Source organism: Brienomyrus brachyistius, chromosome 23 (assembly GCF_023856365.1).
Source record: "Brienomyrus brachyistius isolate T26 chromosome 23, BBRACH_0.4, whole genome shotgun sequence".
Classification (NCBI taxonomy): Eukaryota; Metazoa; Chordata; class Actinopteri; order Osteoglossiformes; family Mormyridae; genus Brienomyrus; species Brienomyrus brachyistius.
This window is the reverse complement of record NC_064555.1, coordinates 15115410-15130956: the sequence shown is the minus strand read 5'-3', so window position 1 is coordinate 15130956 and position 15547 is coordinate 15115410. Positions and strand designations below refer to the sequence as shown.

Sequence of the window (15547 nt, the reverse complement as noted above, 5' to 3'; positions counted from 1 at the left end):
AACACTCATAGTCCTGTATATTTCTAATGAAGCCTCCAGCAGTACGACCTCCATCACCAGCTGAATTATGGAAGATTTATTGGTGTTGCATTAATCATTTTTGCAGATGCTTTTATTTACAGTCCGTCCCTGGAGTGTTGAGGCTTAGTAACCTTCCTTATGGGCACAGCTGTGATGTGATTTGCATATGCTGCTGTACTGACCACATACTTTGCATTTACGTCTCTCTGTTGTGTATTTTGCGTCTCCTATTTATTCTCAGTCTGTGTCAAGACCTATTTTTTAGTTGTTTATTGTCATGGCGTCTCAAACTGTAGGGAGCTGTGCCAACAAAAGTTTCCGTTGGGTTCTGTCATGTGGGGATGCTGATTTCGATGATTATTCTCACTTTGAACCAGTGTCTAACTGGTCACAGGACCCTAACCCTCAGAGCCACACATCCACAGATTTGGACCGCAAAGTCTTAACCTCGCCTAAAATCTGCACTCCAGTTCATCGAGGGAAATTTCCAGTATGTCTCGCTACAGGCTGGGTGGAATCCCATTGTCCCAGATCACCAAGGCTGCGGGGATAGATGTGTCCATGTAGCGACTGGCAGGATGTTGGCCAGGTTTACGCACAATGAGAAGCGGCCCATTCAGTCCGTTATCTCGCAGCGTCCCAGGACAGAGGGCGGGGACCAGCAGCATATCCCCCGTCCTCGAATCTTCCTGTTTCACACGGTCAGGGGTTTGCTGCTCCCACAGTCCGCTGAGAGTGTCCTCCTTTGAACTGAGGTCATACTGGCCCAAGTCCCACCCACAGCCTTGTCTGAAGAAACACACGAGCTGTAAACATAAACACACTCAGGATGACACGCTCAAGATGGTACGTTATGATGAATGTGAGGTAGGGCACACACACACACACAGACAAAGGCAATTACACTAAAGACTACCGACATGCTACACAGACACTACACACTCTGTCACACCAAAGTCAGGCCTTCTCAGCCAAGCACAGATACACTCCTGTACTCACTAATAAGTGAACACAAAACTATTCAGAACATTATATAGCAATCCATGTACAACTCATGTAAACGGTTCAGTCAATGATGAATCAGACATGCGATGGTGATCCCGTACGATTACACTCTGATCTAGCCGAAAATTCCTTTCGCCAAGTAACGTCAGAGCACAGTGCCTTACTCTCGGGTTTGAGGTGACCCTGCTGTAAACAAACTTCCTATACAAAAGTATAGCACATACTGGTATGTACATAATACTTAATAATGATAATAAACAACTATTTTACTGCTTTATGCATTTACTATACAGTACTGTACTTTTTACTGTCATTTTACAGAGTACTGTTTCTGCTGCACAAAAAGAAAGTTCGTTGTAGCCTAGTTGTACAGTAGGCTGTTGCATCTAGATTTGTGTAAGTACACAAATTTCTGTGATGTTCACACAAAGATAAAATTGCCTAATGATGCATTTCTCAGAGCGTAACCCTATTGCTAAGCAACACACGATTGTATAAGAGAAAAGGAACCGGGAAGTAGAAATTGCTAGCATTTCTTAGAACGTTACATTTAATTCTGCACCCAAGGAGGCCTGATACGATGATATACAGGGACATTGACATATCTGAGATACCCTGCTAACGGGGTGATGTGAGGCTCGGCGAGTTTGGCTAATGGTCAGAAGGTTGCTAGTGCTAGTCCCATCCTTGTTTGAATGCTCACATCTCCATCAGGCCCTTGTGTGAGGCCGTTAACCCCTTAAAATGCTCCAGGGACACCAAACAAATAGCTGACCCTGTGCTTGGACCTAAATCTTATATATAACATGTTTATATATGCGTTTGTCTCAAAGTATTATGGGATATGTGAACAGAGGCACCCCAATGCACTTGTGCTAATGGCAAAGCATTGTTTCCTAATGAAGTCCTCCAAAGATCAAGGTGGTCATGCAGTCTTCCTTTCTTGGGTTTTCAGGTCAACATTGTGGTCAAATCCCTTTGCCCCACTTTGCCATTTGCAGCAGGGTGTCCAGTGTATTGGAAAATATAGCATATCGAAACAACAAGAGCAATTCCCAGCACAGGGCTATTGTCCGTCTGAACAATCCTTGCAGGTTTATCTGTTGAGACAACAATGGAGAAGCGAGAAAAGTCAAAGGCAGCGAACTTCCTCTCTAGCTTGTAGGACAAGTTCCCAATATAAGCCCGGGAATGAACAGAAAGTCATACTTTCATTCTTATGCTCCGTGTGGGTGCATGTTAGCGTGCAGGAGACACCAAAAGGCGTGTATTACGCTCCACCATGATTAGTACACTTTCCAGAACGTGGATTTGTGACCCATTAACTAACCACAACATCATCAATGCGAAGGGCCGACCTTCACTGAAGAATAACCAGGCAACACGCTGATGTTATTTTTAGCCCAATCCCCTCCTCCCTCTCACGTCATGTGACTGTGGGCACCGGTGCCCGTTATGGCTTCAGAGAGGGAAGTGGCTTTCTTCGGTTCAGCTGGTGCACAGTCTCTGGCAGTTCTGGGCAGCCAAGTTTGGCACATGTGACGCGTGGCCCGAGGCGTCCCAGTGGTTATCATGCTGGGATGCCTCCTGCACTCCGGCATGGGTTCCTGTCTCTGCTGAGTGACACGAGAGTGGGGAGGGGCACTAACAATGCCAGGATGCAGGAAACAGTGAGAGGGGCTCAGCTGAGCACGTTGCTTTCTAGCAGCTAGAGGAAAACCCAGAAAACGGCTGGGTGATGCAAGCAGCATGGAGAAAGGTGAGGTCAGGTCAGTTCAGACAGTACAGTCAGGTGCACATGGGATACCTCCACGAGTGGCATCATGACTCATTTAAATTCTCTTTAAGAGCAATAATGACAGTCAGTCAAATTTAATCACGTGTATTTTCATGAGTATGTATGACATCAAGCCACAGGCAAGAGGTCCATAACGATAGATTGCAGGTGACGCTGGAAATGAGTTTGGGTGAGGGGTCATCACCAGTTCGGCACAAAGCAACAGCAGGGTTTTCGTTTGGTTGGCGGAAGGGGGGGGGGGGGCTGTGCTGGCCAGCGTTCCTGAGTAATCCCTGGACATGGCGGGCATTGGTAGCAAAAGGGTTGGACTGTTTGGTGACCCCTGGGTTCTCTGTGTCGTGACCCGACCCCCACTGTACCAGCTATAGGAAAAAACAAACTCGGGTGAATACAGCCCCACACAACTAGAGCGTGTAATCCGTGCGCTTGGAGAAAAGCTAAGCACGGAATGCCACGCTCGTGTTTTCTATTTAAGACCGAGAGGGCAGACAGTAAACTCCGCTCAGACTCCTCCCACCGAGGGCTATTTCCTGCTGGAAAGAAGCGCTTATCAGGAAATGGCTGGAAATGACCGGACTGGGAAGGGCAGTGTGAGAATTAAACACGCGTGCATGTGACAGAATGAAGCAAAAGCGAAATCACGTTGCAGTGGCGGATTTGAGCATTTCTATCAATAACAGTCGTGCCAAATGGAGAACGGGGACTCAGTGCCAAGACCCAGCGGAGGCCTTGGTAACTGCCCTGTGTGTCCTGTGATGCTTTGTCATACACATACAGTAAATAGCTGCTTATCTAAACGGTCTCATTAGCTTCCTTCAGCTTTAACTAGTATAATTGCTGGAGGACAGGCTGAGTTGAGCAGATTCTTGTATATAAATAGTGGCATCTGTGGGAAAATTTCTCTGAAAAATAGAAAATTGCTATTTCTGTTTAACATCCCCATAGACCAGCTGCTCCCTTTGCACGGGGTCATTGAAACTTGTGGTTTTTCCCAAGTGTTACTAATGTTTTTTTATCAACTTCCTTCAGCATAGGACCTTATGATTTTTTTTAAGTTATCATTTTACAAAGGACAATATTAAACCTTTAATTTGGACTGTGTCAGTGTGGACTCAGGAGGGACTTTCTGGAGAAGTGCCAGCGATTTGGCTGCCAAGAGCCAACATTGACTTGAAGGCACCGAATAAGTATCTGTCTATATACTTCTGAGTGTTTTGATTGGCAATGATCTGTGACCTAACAAAAACTAAGACGCAGAGTGGCAGGCAGTCACACTGCATCACTGTGTCGATGAACTCTATCCTGCCCCACAAAGGCAGAACACAGTAACTACACTGACACTGAAACCGGGAAAAAGGACTTTACTGTCCACCCATAGGTGTAGTAGGCAGGTAAATGATCATGTGCTTATTCAAAACCAAACACAGTCAAACTAACACAAAATCAAGCAGCCCAAGAAATTCTGGACCTGTATCACGAAGCTGAATTTCTTGATTAGCCAGATAACTTGTTGGATTTAAATCCAGCAAACTTTATCTTCATTCATTTACACTTTGCAAAAACTACGTTAAATCTGGCATGTTATCAGGCTAAGCAAAAGAAAAAAATCTCGCTTCGTGAAACAGGGCCATGAAAAAAATGTTGTTGCTGTTCACTCAAAACCACGTATGTCCTCTGTCACGATCGCTGTTAACTAAGCAGGCGATCGCTCGGGCAAGCGAGCAAACAGGAAGCAGGCAGGCAGAATAAGGGGTAAACGGGGTTTAATCAGGAGACGGGGACCAGGATACATCAGACGCCAACTAACATCAATGACGGACAGGGCAAACAGGTAAGACCAGGACTTAAAACAGGACAGGACTAATCAAAGTAATCGGATACAGCAGGAGACGATCAGGGAAGCACACGTGGGTAATCAGGGGGCGGACGAGGAGCGGACGAGCCGGGCATGACATCCACTTATTGACTAGTCCTCTACGGCCAAATGCTGTGATCAATCGGAAACAGCACCGTTGCCTTTGTGCTGTTATACATTTGACAGCGAGTAGAAAAAAACACAACCAGAGGAGTATGCAGCCCATTCCTAACCAAGGTCTGGACAAGGTTAAAACCCAAGGTCAGCGAAAACCAAATAGCATCCGTTCATTTTCAGAGACCGCTTTTCCATGAGGTGGTCCAGAGGCTCAGTGAGAGTGTGGTTAATGCGGGGTGGGGGGGGGGGGGCGCTAATGTATCCAAAAGGATACATGGAGTACACACACACTACTCACACGCACATCAGGGGACGGATTTAAACAGCAACCCCAGAAGGAAACCCGGTGACCCACCTCTGTGCATATAAACACCCAGATAAATATGGCTTAATGTGTTCAGCTGAACATGCCTGGAATCAAAGCCTATAGTAAGAAACAGAATGTAGTGTAAAATATCCCACCTTAATTTACTAATGATTCTAATAGATTTTAGCCTTTGCATTTAAAAGAAACTTTTATTTCACGCACAGAATGAATGAATCAGTAACACAAACACATTAACATTTTACAGTATGTGAAGGCAAACCCAAACCTCATCATCACACAGAAACAACGAACAATATTATAATTTCACTATAGAGGTGTTCACTTTTAAAACCTGTGCATCCTTTTGGGAACAGAGACTGTGATAATTAGCTTCACTTATTTACTTACCAACTTCTAAACATACCATACTTAACTATTTACATTTGGTCATTTATACTGGGGTGAGAAACTATTATATTGTGCAAGTCATTTTCTGTCTCAATAAATATACTATTAATTCGATAGATTTAAATAATGTTTTTTGATAAAAATATAAACTTTATCATATTAGCTGTACATTAACATAAAAATTATATAAAAAATTCTACATGTGAATTCAGCATCAGCACTCTTTCAGAATGCTCACGTTGTTGAAAATCCTTGCCGTTGTACCGTACTGATCGTCTCGATGTAGCAACACAAGATGGCTTCCTCTTTTGCCCTTCTCGGCAGCTCCTCTTCATGCCTGATTCCCACCTCATCCGTGTCCCCATACAGTACCAGAGAGCTGGTCCCAGGGACCGTTTACACAGCCTCTGCCCGATCGGCGTGACGAATCAGCCTGTGGCTCGGCCCGAGACCATCAACCTAAGCCGCTGCCAAGTCTATGTGCCAGGGTTGACCAGTGAGGCCCACGGGATATGCAACACCAGCCAAAGATGAGCTGAGACCCAGTGTCTCTGAAATCAGTCAAGGAGCCGGAACGGAATGTACCCAATGTGCTCATAGGCCTACCCACCCCATGGAAAAAAAATTCACAGTTACGAACATCGCCTGTCAGACATAATGCTTCTGTTGGGAGGTGCTCTTTGTGTGGCTTCTGTCTCCTTTGTGAGATGACCTTTTTGAGTCAGGCTTGGATGAGGAGGTCAAGGTGGGGGGGGGATAGTTCAAGCAGGTTGGCAGTGAAGCTGTAGGGGAACACTGGCCCATGCCCTGGTCTTGGTTTTCCTTGTTCTCCTTCAATATGCAGTCCTTGTACGGTTGGGAGTAGTTCATCGACAGCTCACACCTCTCCTGACAGAATGGCGGACACTGCAAAGGGGATATGCGGCCCACGTTGGACAGCATCAAATCCTGGTGTCTTTTAAGGAGCTTCTTCTCCTGGCGGAGGCTTCTGACCAACTGGAGGACATTGAGGAGCTCCATAGCATTGAGTAGCACGGAGACCCCAGCGATGCTCTGCATGTAGATGGTGAATACAGTCTTCTCGGTGGGCCGGGAGACAAAGCAGTCCACCATGTGTGGACATGGCAGGCGTTCACATTCGAACTTGGAGAGGATGAAGAAGCCATACAGGAAATATAACCCCAACATAAAGCCCACCTCAATCATCATCTTTATGCAGATGCTAAGTATATAAGTACAGAGTAGCCTGCCCTTCAGCTTAGACCGCACCAAGGTGCCTGTATGGCCCTTAGTCACCTTTTTGACATTCGCATTAACAGTCAGATGATTGCAACCCCTGTCCTTTCCTGCGACCAAGTGTTGTACCTCCGCCTCCTCCAATTCCTTCACTCTCCTTCTGTTGTGAAAGGCCACGTAGCCAAAGTAGAAGACGGTCGGCGTAGAGACGAAGATGACCTGCAGCACGAATAAGCGGAAGTGCGAGATGGGGAAGGCCTTGTCGTAGCAGCCCAGCGTACACCCGGGCTGAGCCGTGTTACAGATGAAGTCGGATTGCTCATCGTCCCAAGCGGACTCGGTCGCCGTGCCCAAGATCAGGATCCGGAAGAGGAAGAGCACCGTCAGCCACACCTTGCCAATGCCCGTCGAGTGCTCCTGTCCCTCCTCCAGCAAGCGCTCCAAGAAGCCCCAGTCAGCCTTGGACATCGTACGGACCTGCAGAGGCCACACCGTACATAAGCAAAGGGCAGAGTATTCACAACCGAAGAAGCCATATGAAAACAATCATAATCTTATTTCACATATACATTTAAGTATTTTTTAGGACTGGAGATAATGATTATCGATCGTCCACCATTAGTGCAATTCATTTACATTACAGGAGAGCACATTTCCAAAACTCACTCAGTCCACGAGATACATTTTCATGAAAATTTCTGTGGAGACTTGGAAATGAAAAAAAAGTTCTTCATTGGATTACATGAGCACTGAGTGAGTTCCCAGTACTGTAACATATAATAAGGAAACCTGACTTTACATCGTTGGCAGTCTCATCTCAAACACAACAAAGAATGGACTGAGTGAGTTTGAGAAATTTGCTCTTAAATTTGTCCATTCTGCTGCTGCTCTTTCTCACCTGTTACATTACGCAAGTAAAGACTTACAAGTAATATTTTAAGTGAAACCATTCTCTTCAGTAGTAGAATAAACCATGCAGTTTGGCTTTGTGAATATGTGTAAAATCATGGTCACTCTATAATACTTACTAACCCACTTAACTATTCTGCTGACCTTAATGTTACGATACGACATAATATCCTACCAGTATTAAGAATGAGTGACGCTGGCACTAACAGTGTCTTTTAGCATATATGCTATAGGTTTGGATATTATTTGTCTTTGGCTATTTACCCCGTGACAGTGATCTCTGTAAGTACAGTGCTGTGCTGCGCAGGCATATCTAAACAGGCAAATCTGTCAGGAAAGACGTCTCCCAGGGCAATTTTTTAAATATTTCTGTCAACATCCATTTTTTTCTATTCCTAATGTGATCCAATCTCAATTTCCAGGCTACGCAGGAGCTGTTTACATACTGGAGCACACGGCGAGCACAATGTATACTTGCCAAGAATTAACATCTGAATATTGAACCAATCGTTTCGAGTGCAGTTTTCGGGGACAAATATTTACATCACAATAGGACACTTAACTTCGCACAGCCAGTTATGCTTTGTAATACATCCCTTCGACTGTGCTATTGCTGTAAGGCCATGTCAAGCACACTGCCTTGGCGAGTTTGCAACGCACTGGGCCCCAGATACAGGAGTCGCATTGCAGGAATTACCCGCAATCACATATTAAGAGTAATTCAAGAGATTCTACAAACCTAGGGGGTTCCCCAATATAGGTTTCCGCAAACCATCTACGTCATTTTCAGATGGCCAGGGGGACATTTTGCATTTTTTCATATGTGGACAGAACGCACGATGGTAAAAGATCATAAAACACATAAAATATATTGTTTGTTTCTGGAAATGAACCCTGAACGTGCTGTGGCCACAGACAGGCACAGGGCCACGAACCAGAAGCAGAGCCATGTGGGTTTGGAGCGCAGAAGCCACAGCACGCAGGAGATCGAGGTTGTACTTTATTTGGAGCCTATCCCGGAAGCAATGGGCACGAGGGCAATTTAGCAACTCCACTTAGCCTCAGCATGTTTTTGGACTGTAGGGGGAAACCGGAGTACCCGGAGGAAACCCCACGACGACATGGGGAGAACATGCAAACTCCACACACATGTAAGGCGGAGACTCGAACCCGGGTCTCAGAGGTGTGAGGCAACAGTGCTAACCACTGCACCACCATGCCGCCCGGGTTGTACTTCACAAGCGCAACACTTGCCGCAATTCCTACAGATGGGCAGGTGGGACCCACGTTCAATGTACCGATACTCTACGAGAAGGTTTAATTAAACTGCTCTAAATAAATAACTTATTTCCTGTTTTCGTTAAGCTCTTCGGTTTATGGTTTGTATTACTGTTCATTTTGTAAGACATTTTAACCTACGGCATGTATTGTGAGCATCCAATTAATGGAAAGCTGATTTTTTTCTGTATAATTTCTGATTTTGTTCCCTCTGCAAATTGTTCTGAATCAACCCAATCACAGCAAAGGTACTTTAAAAACAAGTTTTATATAAGAAAATGTATTTTACACAGAAGCGGAAATTAACGCGACGAAAAACTTCAGTTGTTGTACGAAAACTGGCAGTTAAGCCTATTAACGCTGACTTAAACTGTTTAGTCTAAAATCTGAGATAATGCTCACGGCATTAAACGATTAATTCAATTAAGCCTAAATAACAATCAGTATACGATTAACCTATTTAAAACAGATAATCCATTTAGGCCCAAAAAATTTGCCCGTTAAAAATCCTGTTTGTTCCATCTCTTTACATTTAAGAATACTGTATCTAGAACCATGATGTAACATAATGTTAATGCGTTTGTTACTGATAATACCTTAATCCGTATTATAATGACTATAGAAATCAGTTACCAACGTTACGTAATTTACAGAATAAAGAGTAATATGCGACAATTTAGAGATTGGCTAGTAGCAGCATATTCGTAAATAATAATTATAATAATAATACCTACCCTCTGAAACTCTTGGTTGTACCTGCAGTCCCTCGTATGCTGGGGCTCCCGTTAAAAGCCGGCTTTCTATGCACTAGTCTGAAGACTGCTGATGGCTTGGGGTACTTTTTCAACAGAACTTTAGTTTTCCTTTCCCCTTGGAACTCCCGCAGGAAATACCATCAGCAAAAGGGATGGATCACGTCACAAATTGCCCCCCCCCCTTTCCAGAGTCCGACGTCGTCGCAGTCATCGGAAAATTAGTTTAAAGGGCTTAGAATCATATACTTATGTCAGAGAGTCACCTGTTGAAATTCATTTAGTAATTTAATTTCAGTTTTCCCATGCGATTATATTTAGTTCTTTGTTATGAAATAAATTTTGTTTTTTCCTCAATTTATCAAAATTAGCCTTAACGTCGTTTTCGCGTGTCCTCTACTCTCCCCACCTCACACCATGCTTACCTTAAAACCACCATACTTACCTTAAAAAATGAATTAAAAAGTGAAGACAAAGGGCAGTGTACAGGTGAGGAAGAAACTCCATTTCCTCTGTTTTCCAACTATGGGTCAGTCATCCAGCAATAAACTGGACTGACTAAAATTTCAAAGTGTCAAGAGAAACCAATGTGCTTTGTGTTTTACCCAGAACACTGACACATTTGACACTGAAATCCAACTGGAAGGTTTTTCCATAGGTGTTATTAGGATCATGAGAGAAACTTCCAGAAAAGCGCAGACAGTGGTATAAGCTTTTTCAGCAAATTGGGATTGTCTGCACTCCGGTTTCCCCCCACAGTCCAAAAACATGCTGAGGCTAATTGGAGTTGCTAGGTGTGCATGTGTGAGTGACTGGTGTGTGAGTGTGCCCTGCAATGGGCTGGCCCCCCGTCCTGCGTTGTTCCCTGCCTCATGCCCATTGCTTCCGGGATAGGCTCCGGACCCCCCTCGACCCAGTAGGATACGCGGTTTGGAAAATGGATGGATGGATGGGATTGTCTACCCCACATATTAACTGTTCTACTCCAGAGACACCTACCACTACTTCATCCACGGGTCTCGCTTCACCTGCTACCTGTTTACGGCCAGAGGATGCCAGGGCAGCAGGACTGCACCAGTGTTTTCATTATGTTTGGGCGTATTCATACACTGTTCCTGCAGCGACATCCCCTTACCTCCAAAGCAAAAGCCGTGTATCGTCGCGGTCATGTGCAAGGAAATGAAGGCTGGCCCTATCGCTTTCTTGTCCAGAGACACGGCCATTCCAGTAAAGGCAGGTATGATCTCGGGAAGACAATAAAGTATGAGAAAACTCCATCCAGGATGCCCGACAGTTATTGTAAGGTATTTGTATTCTAATAAATAACAAATAAAAATTCAATCCAATCTCACCCGCGGGGTTCTCCTCTGCTGTGAACTGCCAAAGAGGCCCACAAATTTCTGTTCCCTGTTTCTGCAGATTACGTGAGGACTTTCAAATAAGTCAGTATCCACTGTCGCTCAAGTAAAACTATGTGTCTGTAATCACGGTCTCAGTGACCATGACCCCGTATTGTCACTCACTGTAATGAAGTGCTTTGAGGGAGGAGTGCTCGGGCACATTGACAGCAACATCCCATACAGTCTGGACCCCCTCTAGCTTGTGTACCAGCACTCGAGATCTACACATCACGCCAAATTGAGTCCATACCACTCTGGACCACTTGGAAAAAAAAAGATATATAGAGCTACTATTTGTAGACTTCAGCTTAATATTTAATTCTGTATTTGCATCTAGACTGACTCAATACCCCCCCCCCCTTCCTTTCACACTGGATTCTGGACTTCCCCCCTAAAACACCCCAGAAAATGTGGATTAAGAGAAGAACCTCAGCACCATTTTAGTCCTCAGCACCATCATCGCATTGGACAGTGTGCTGAGTTAGGGTTACATTTGCTGTTCGCCCATGACCACCGTCATGAGTTTCTCTGACAGCACCACCCGCCATAGACCCACCAGTATCTTGGATGATCGAGCATTGATCTGTTTATTGACTCCAGGTAGAGACAAGCAGTGCACAATACGCACTACATCATTGGGGATGGTATGGAAAGCTCACTAGGAGTCACCATCACTGACAACCTCACTTGAGCACCACTCCCCAGGCAGACAGCTCCGAGCCCATCCTCACCTCCTGAAACATTTAAGGAAGGTCCAGATGCCAGCAGCAGTGCTAACTTGTTTGGACAGATGCAATATGGAGGCTACGCTCACTGGCGCGCGGTATTACAGCCGCTAGGAAAGGCACTGCAAAGCACTGTACAGGTTACAGCAGGACAGGATGGCACACTAGCAGAAACAGGGTACAGATTTGCTACAGTTTCATTCCCCAAGGTACAAATAATATTAACAAGCCCCAAATTGTACAAAAATGTTTCTCAGATTCCATTTCTGTACCTTAAAATGTTCATTTACATACAGCTAGGGTATAATTTGCAGACCCTTGAGGGTACAGCTCCATTGGCAAGTATTTGTACCTCCAAGGTACAGTTTTTTTCTGACAATGTACAGCACATTAAACATTCATATTACATAAGTCTGGAGCATTCATTTTCCATGCTTCTACCATGCTTATTGGCATTTATTATTAGTAGTACTACAGTAATGTGATACTGGCGATGTGGTCTTCAGGAAACGCGTTAAAATTTTGTCGTAATGTGTGCAGTTGTTCATTAAAACTTCTATAACTTTAACCTTAAATTTGATCATAGAATGCGCTTTCCAGAAATACCACAAGGTGTCAGCAGTGTCCTTCTTTTTGATATGGCTACCAATGAACGAATCTTACGATAGAATTTCAGAGTATGGGAGATACCATTTGCATAGGAGAAGTGTGACGCTATCGAATAACCTCAGTAAATACTGTGAGGTAAATATCACCAAAGTCTAGCGTATTAGGCTAAATTAAAGGTTGTGGAACGAGAGTGTGGTCTGCAGTATGTGTAAGCACAACATAAGGGATCAAATAACATTAAGCGAAGAAACAATAACAGGAGATCTTTAACGGGAAAGAATTCTTCTTTTAATTTAATTACATTTATTATCAATTTCTCCATTAGGAAAAATAAAAATAATAAGTATCTATATTATGAAAATAATAGAATATTCCATATCCATATATACATACATTTCCTGTAATTGCTTTCCTATTCTGAGGCCCCGGGGGCTACGGGTGCATGGCAGGAAACAACCCAAGATGAGGTACCAATCCATTGCAGGGCATACTCACACACCATTCACACACACACACATGTACACTCACACACCATTCACACACACATGCACAAATACACACCATTCACACACACATGCACACTCACACACCATTCACACACACATGCACACTCACACACCATTCACACACACATGCACAAATACACACCATTCACACACACATGCACACTCACACACCATTCACACACACATGCACACTCACACACCTTTCACACACATGCACACACACACACCATTCACACACACATGCACACTCACACACCTTTCACACACATGCACACACACACTATTCACACACACATGCACACTCACACACCTTTCACACACATGCACACTCGCACACCATTCACACACACATGCACACTCACACACCATTCACACACACATGCACACTCACACACCATTCACACACACATGCACACTCCCACACCATTCACACACCATCCACTCACACATGCACACTCACACATGTACACCTATGGGCAATAATCTAATATTATTGTAATAATAATGCCATGTCATGCCAGAATTATAACAGGATAGTGTTATAAGATAACAACATATTCGTTTTTCGTTGATGTTCAATACCATAGAACCTGAGATTTTATTAAATATATTTCAATATATTCCATGGAATTATAGTGTCGGCATGTAAAAAAACCCTATTTTTCTTTGTCTCAAACTTATTAAAAAGCAGCTTGTTCCTTGTCCTTATTAAACTGGACACATTGTACCTCTTCTCTGGCCTATTGTCCACTATGCCTGTCTCACAGTACCTTTGCTGTGATTGGGTTGATTCAGAACAATTTGCAGAGGGAACAAAATCAGAAATTATACAGAAAAAAAGCAGCTTTCCATTAATTGGATGCTCACAAGTTCTTGCAAACGTTTTGAGTCCTTGGAACCCAGTTTGTTTACACATCGATTGTGGGTGAAAACCTTCAGAGGGCTGATATCGATCCTTGTCGCTGGCCATTCACACGCATTGATCTCCATCTTCTAGCCACTCAAGAGAAATTTTCTCTTGATTCCTTGGAGTATGGAGCAGTGTTTGGGCCAATGATATTTAAAAAAATAAAATTAAAAACCAAGGATCTGAAGTCTACCCACGACAGCTTAAATTCAGGTGTAGCAGTTCTCCATCTTACTGGGGAAGTGCTTAAGATAAGCAAAGAATGTAATGGTGCACAAAAGGGCCAGGCGTCTTAGATGTGCTGTGAACTAGCCACACAATTGTGCGACATGGATGTACAATCCAAGGTACCCATTAGCTGCCATTAGAGCAGCAGTGGCCTAATGGTTAGGGAATTGTGTTTATGTTCAGAAGGTTGTTGGTTTGAATCCCCAAAGTTGCCCCCAAAGCACTTGTCCTTGGATGCTAAATAATAGCTGCCCACTGCTCTTTCACATATAGCTTAAATGCAATGGATACATTATGTTGTTGTGCTCTGTGGCGTGTCAACGACAACAATTAATTACTCTCATTTCGCATTTGCAATTCTGGATCAGAACAATTCATATTGTTCCTCAACCACAAACCAACAGAAGCAATTCACAAACAAAATGTTTAAAGACCCAGAAATAAGTACAGCGCCAATATAAGCGCTGGGAGTATTCCTTTTGAGTGTGTGTATTGCTCTACTACAACAGGCAGGTGCAAACCCTTCAGTGAGATTACAGGCCACGATAAGTACGTACCAAGCATGCCCCTCTCTGCCTTGCCTGAATGCTGAATTGTAAGTGGATTTAATACCGGCACTGAGTTACACTGTAAATAACATATGAATAATGTGCTCCTTTCAAGTGTTTCGGCATAACACAATCCTATAAGTTAATAGCTCTAAATACAGGTTACACAGAGCATGCTACTGATCTTTATCTAACTACACTTCAGTCAGCATAGAGCAGGGTCTTGAATGAAATGGTCATTAAGACGTTCGGTTAACTAGGCTTATAGCAATTAGTTGCGCGCAAGATACTACTTTCTCACAACGTCGTTCTGCTGAAATTGCGGACCTGCCGCTTGAAACACATCGGCCTCCGTCGATGTCCCTGTTTAAACAATCGCAGCTGACACTGGATTATGACTTATGAGGGGCGGATGAGCTGTCTGAGATGTTCAAACAAATTGGGATGGATGCTTCTCCTTGAGGTTTTTCGCTGCCTTCACGGGTGGGGGGGGAGGGTGCATGTGAACGCGGCAGAGCTAATACATAAAAATGACCCAATAGCTCGTCCGCAGCGTTTTCATTACGGACCGCCGAGCGATCCATTTCACTGTTATTACACAAGCCCAGTTCCTTACAGGCGATACTTATACCTGTCAAGCTGTCCGACTGAACGAGACCCTTTCATTCTGCACTACCAGGGCCCTGTGATCTGAAGCAGCGTGAGTCAGTCACGGGTGTCGGAAGCACTGTTTGAGATTGACAACAGGTATCCCTTCTGGAAGAAGGAAACCGATTCAAGTTTAGTGCATAAGCGACGAGCCACCCTGACATTAGCCGTTAGCATTGCCTTTGCCGTGTGCCATTGCACCCTATGGCATGTCCGCCTGGGGGAGCGGCTTGGGAAGCACGCGGCTGAATACTCCATGCGATCGCGGGGGATTATGGGAAGGGTGCCTT

General features: G+C 44.3%; 1 protein-coding gene across 2 annotated transcripts; it reads right to left on the bottom strand.

Moving 5' to 3' along the window:
- Positions 1-5292: 5292 nt before the first annotated feature.
- Positions 5293-10950, bottom strand: gja4 (gap junction protein alpha 4). Of its 2 annotated transcripts, none has more exons than XM_048994397.1 (2): positions 10822-10950; positions 5293-7224 (listed from the first exon to the last, which is right to left on the bottom strand). In XM_048994397.1, the coding sequence occupies exon 2, from the start codon at positions 7213-7215 to the stop codon at positions 6160-6162; it is 1056 nt and encodes a 351-aa protein (XP_048850354.1). In that variant the 5' UTR covers positions 7216-7224; positions 10822-10950; the 3' UTR covers positions 5293-6159. The 2 variants fall into 2 exon arrangements, with proteins under 2 accessions (XP_048850354.1, XP_048850353.1); XM_048994396.1 differs by lacking the exon at positions 10822-10950 and adding an exon at positions 9669-9827.
- Positions 10951-15547: the final 4597 nt, after the last annotated feature.